Source organism: Alligator sinensis, unplaced genomic scaffold, assembly GCF_000455745.1.
Source record: "Alligator sinensis unplaced genomic scaffold, ASM45574v1 scaffold145_2, whole genome shotgun sequence".
NCBI lineage: Eukaryota > Metazoa > Chordata > Crocodylia > Alligatoridae > Alligator > Alligator sinensis.
This window is the reverse complement of record NW_005841954.1, coordinates 1,735,237-1,740,620: the sequence shown is the minus strand read 5'-3', so window position 1 is coordinate 1,740,620 and position 5,384 is coordinate 1,735,237. Positions and strand designations below refer to the sequence as shown.

The window sequence follows — 5,384 nt, the reverse complement described above, 5'->3', positions numbered from 1 at the left end:
TCAGCAGGAGCCTTTTCAATGAAGAACATTAACCTATCCTTTATACAGGAATTTACTTGGACTGCAGTTAGCTTACCTGCTGAAACCCAAAGACATGGCAATATCCAATGCTCTCTTGCTTCTCACTCCTGCCATGCAGGAGAAGACTATGTGGTCCAATTTAGCAGGCATATCTTGATTGTACTGCTCTTTGAAGTCTTCTGGGTTCATCCGTAGAGCTTCCACAACTTCACCCACTGTAAGGACATGCAAAGCCTCATTTATGTTTAATCAGGGGTGGGCAATTATTTTGGCTGGAGGGTCACTTAACAACTTTTGGTGAGCTGTCTAGGGCTGCACACCCAAAATCTTTCAGAAGATATCATTTTAACTAATTATAGATTTAAAAAAACAAGTCACATACTAAAAATCAAACATCTACTGTATTTTAATTTTATTAAAAAAATAGTATTTGTCCTCATTTTTTTGAGTAGTGTATATAGAGGCAATTGCGTAATAGCTCAAAATAAAGTCTGAGCTACACCCCAGAATAAAGTCTTACTCTTGTATACAATGTGGGGTGTATAGGGAATTGTATGAGCTGTGGGGGGTGTTGCCTGGCCCCTAAGTCTGGGGAGCTGGCTGGGGGGGAAGAAGGGGGAGTAACAAAGGGTGGGCAGGGGACACATGTAGCACAGCTCGCCCTGGGTGGTGCAGCGTAGGTGCGGTTTGTGGCTATCCCCAAGACAGTCCACATGGGTCCGAGCCCCATCTGCTCCTGCCTGGGGCATCCCATACTGAGCTTCCTCCTGCACCCACCAGCCCTAGCACCAGCCAGTGCACACAGGTTCCCGGCTGGACTGCTCCTAGTGTGGCTGCAGCTGCCCAGGTGCTGCTCAGCTCCCCCCATGTCCAGCAGCTCCTACCCACCCAACACAATGAGCAGCCAACTGCAGGCAACCAAGTGGGTGGAAGGCAGCTGGAGCTGAAGCCCCACCTGCAGAGGCTGGAGCCACCCACCTGCAGCTGCCCCGCCCCCCCAGCAGCGCAGCAGGGCAGGAGGAGCTGCTGCTAGAGGCCAGCAGCGGGGGCGGGGGTGCCAAGCCACATCCCAGTAGCTGCATCCAGACCAGAAGCGCCACCAGGAAGCAGCTGTGTGTGCTGGCCGGGGCCAGGGCCAGGGCCAGGAGGCATGGATGGGAGTGTGTCATAGGCTGCCCTGGGTGGGGCTCACCCCATGCAGAGCGCTGCAGGGACAGCCACGGACCATGTCCAGTTAATTGGTGGGCACCCCCTGTAGGCCAGATCCAATTAGTTGGCAGGCCGGATCCAGCCCACAGGCCATATTTTGTTCACCCCCGCATTTTAATCCATGAAGGAGTTTGGTTTGTGAAGATTTCTAATAATTAGTTTTTATGAAGTCATCACTAGACAGCTTCTTTTATTTTGGAGTTTCCCCCACATGCCCCCACTGCTGATTGGCAGAGGGGACCTATCGCTTGCCGCTTGCGCCTGATGGGCAGGAGGTGAAAACCACAGCCGCAGTTTCAGGCGCAGGTGGTGAGCAATGCTGTCCCCTCTGCCAATCAGCGACAGTGGCAGTAGGGAGGGACACATGGTGGGAACTCCAAAATTAAAGAAGCCTTAATGCCACACGCTTCCAATGTGAATTCCGGAGATCCCTAGTCATCACTACTTGTTTGCAAATTTGTTCTCAGTGGTCTTTGACCTTTTGACTATTTAGTCATGTTTATGATCACTTACATGGTATATTGATGGACCCAGGGATTTTTCCAAACTTGCCAATTTCCCATTTCTCTCGGACATCAATATGAATGGTTTGGGATTTTAGGAGGTCTTTGAGTTCTTTGTAGGAGACACTGTGATCAGCAGTAGTGGAAAGGTTATAAAAGATCACATTTATGCTCTTCAAATCTGGGAGAAAAAAGGATAATTATCCCATCAAGAACTGGAAAAAGATCTGACACTTCCATGCACTCTTATTTGTAACACTTTTTAATCCAGGAGACTTGCCACTGAAAATTCTCTAACATCTATATTTGCAAGTGTCAAGGGAGTCCTTGAAAAAGAATTTGCTTTCTACGTTTGACTGCTGTTAAAAAATAAATTCCATTTCTTTTTGCCAGCTGAGAAATCATGAAGGACAGCTACTGCAAAAATTAGTGAAGCTTTAACTACAAAAATGCAATTTATTCTTTGTTAGTTTTACGTTAAGGATTGTGCTCTTTGGTACAACTATTGATCCATTCGCATTTTAACAGAATTCTGATGAGGAAAGAGTTAAGCAAAAGGTAGGGAAAAGTGACATCTTACGGCGCGTCCCCATGAGTACACATGCGCAGCTTGCGGCACCGCAAAATACATGTAGCACATGCTAATTTGCTGCACTGCTAATTTGCAGCGTGGCAGTGTTTTTTTTGACCCTGGGAGATCCCAGGGTCAAAAAAACATGCCACTAATAAAAGTGATGCAGCATACATAGCAACAGTGCATGCTGCCAGAAAGAGAGCCTGGCTACTGGGCAGGCTCCAAGCACCTGGATCGCTGCCACTGCTGCCCTAGAAGGCCCCCAGGACAGGCTGCTGGGGCCAGCCCAGGTGCTGGCCCTAGCTTCCCTTACCCCACCCAGAGCAATTTACTGCACGCCCGAGCACGTGTGCAGGGGTGTGCCCAGGGACAAATAGCAGCAGCACAAATATGTGCCGCTGTTATTTGTCCTGCAGGGAACATGCACACTCATGGGGACATGCCCGTAGAAGCTTACTGGTCCAAAGGCATGATCTTTTGTAGGCAACAACATACTTCATCAGATGTCATTTGAGGAGAAACCAGAGCTCTGGAGTTGCTTGTTCTACCTGCAAATTCCCAGCACCAAGGACAGCAGGAGAGTTCTACTACAGTAAGTTTGGCCAATTAAGGGACTAACTAATAACTGGGGTTCAGCTCAGTTGGATCATGGAGTACTCATTGCTGTCATCTACCCAAAGTCTTAATCTCAGCAGACGTGTCCTTTCAGTTAGGAACTTGTATTTTTATGCTCTCATAAGGACTCCAAACTTACCTTATAAAAGGGATCCCCAAATAACTGCAAAAAGAAGCACTTTCAGGTCCTTTTACACCAGAAAGCAAACACAGGAATAAGACAGCTTCATTTTTAACCTTGTTGCCTTGAAAGGATTCATAATAAAAACAGAGATGTCCTGTACAAGTACCCTGTATGGAAGCAGAGTTCTTCTATGGCCAGTTACAGGAAAATCGAGGATTTAAAATAGATTTTTCTAACACTTCTTTCTGAAGACAGAGGTGGTAATCTGCACAAGTCTTCAATAATCAGACAGAAGGTAGCATAGGCTTGTCCAGCTCTGGCATGGCCGGGGGGCACATACAGCACCAGTGTGCGGCCACCATGTCACACTGTGTGGGCTGCATGGTGCAGCATGTGCACCACCGTTGTGCTTCCTGACACACAGGCTCCTACCACCAGCACACAGAGCCCTAGGATCCTCCCTCCCAGGTGGCACACAGAGGCCCTGCCCCACACATGGCAGCAAGAAAGGCAGCTGCTGGGGCCTGTAAGCCACAACCTAAGCACTCAGCACTCCACAGCCACCTTTGGGTTGCCTTGAGCTAGGGCACAGTGGCCTGTTGGGCCACATGTAGACGAGCATGGGCATGTGCTTGGAGCGGCACAAGTAGTAGCAACTCAAATTTGTGCCACTACTTTGTGCTGTAGTACCTGTCCCTGCACATGCCCTTTGTTGTGGGCCATGCCCAGGTCCTCCCAGCTCCTGGCTGGGCTCCATGTGCTACAGAGAAGGAGGGGGACTGGACAGGGCACAGGGTGCCTCAGTACAGGGCTAGCTTGGCAGGCAGCCCCTGAGCTGAGGCACCCTGCATCCCAGCCAGCCAGAGAGCAACACATGAAGATGGGGGAACAGTCATCTCCATGCGCTGTGGAGGCCCTGAGCTAGGGTGCAGTATGCCTCAGCTTGAGGGCTCCACAGGCCACCTAACTCCATGGGCCACTCCCTAGCTGGGGCACAGTGCCTCAGTGCGGGGGCTCCCTGTGCTGAGGCATGCAGACAGGGGAGTAGCCAGCCCAAGGTTGCCTGCTCCCCAGTCTTGAGGCACACTGCGCCCCAGCCAGCAACTCTCTGGCTGCCTGGGCACACTGCACCTCAGCTCAGGGGCTCTGCAGCACTTTGTCCTGGCACACAATTTTGGCATGCTTTCGGCTGCTTTTTTTTTTTTTTTTTGAGGGGGGGTGGGGAGGAGTTTGCTACTAGGAGATCCCAGTAGCAAATGTTGTTGGCATGCTACAACTTAGCAGCACTGCCCATGGTTTAACATGTAACATGCAGTTTGTGGCTCCACAAAGAGGCTTGTGGAGCCACAAACTGCACATGCCCGTGTGTCTGGATATGCCCTGGATATGCCAACTGACTCAGTGGCCTGATCTTCTGTAGGCAACTACCCCCTTCATTAGGGCCAGACACAGGCATGAGTGACCTGAGTGGCTGCCCAGGGACTGGACAGAAAGGGTAATTTTTTTTTATTATCATCATGTCTGGCAAAGCGGGGGCCTGATACTAAAACTTCGCCTGGGTCCACCAGCAGCCTAGGTACGGTGCTGTCCTTCCCGGGATGCATGAACAGTGTGTGCCCCCGGCAGAAGCTCAGGGGCAGTGAGCAGGGGAGCTCCCGCAGACGCTGCCAGCACTGTTGGTGGCAGAGGTGGGGGCGAGCACCAACCAGGGGTCGGCAACCACCCGCAGGTGCCACTGGCAGCATTGACAGCAGCCAGGGGCGATCACGGACTGCCCTTAGACACCCCGAGCAGGGTGCCAAGCAGCAACTGCCCGCAGGCACCACCAATACTGTCAGCGGCACCTTTTTGCAGGGGATGCACCGCCACGTGCAGGAGGTGCATGTGCACCCGCATGCACCCCCTATGTGTCACCCCTGCTGGGATGCCATCTGAGGAGAACCAGAGCAGCCTTTGTTTGCTTGGTCATCAAAGCTGCCCGGCCTCTCCAGCTAAAACCAGACAACTGGTTTCACCTGGGGTGGATCAGCCGGAGATCCAACTTGCGTCAGAACAGTTCACACACACCGGGCGTATGCAGCAAAAATCTGGAGGTACCCTCCTCGTGCCAAGGCACCCTGTCAATTGCTACGGGACAAGGGGCTGGGGTTTGCTGTGGGACAACCCCTCCCATTCCAATCAACCCCTGCTGGCCTGTCTTTAGCCTCCAGGCCCACTACAAGCTGGCGCTCGTGGGGGCTCCAGCCCGGTGTTGCTGGTAAGGGGATGTTGCTCTTATCGGGCGTCACTGCAAAGAAGCCTCCCCCCGCAGCGCCGCACTCACCGGGCGCTGCCCCCA

The 5,384-nt window shown here is 51.8% G+C and overlaps 1 protein-coding gene across 1 annotated transcript in view; it reads right to left on the bottom strand.

Annotated features, from left to right (window-relative positions):
* The window catches only part of TSTD3 (thiosulfate sulfurtransferase (rhodanese)-like domain containing 3), a gene marked incomplete at its 5' end in the record, with an annotated part of 11,872 nt that extends 6,493 nt beyond the window's left edge, over positions 1-5,379 (bottom strand). Inside the window, 3 exons of the mRNA XM_014518440.2 lie at positions 77-236; positions 1,744-1,914; positions 5,370-5,379. Coding sequence (XP_014373926.1) covers positions 77-236; positions 1,744-1,914; positions 5,370-5,379 — 341 coding nt within the window. The remainder of the gene's footprint in view (positions 1-76; positions 237-1,743; positions 1,915-5,369) is intronic.
* Positions 5,380-5,384: the final 5 nt, after the last annotated feature.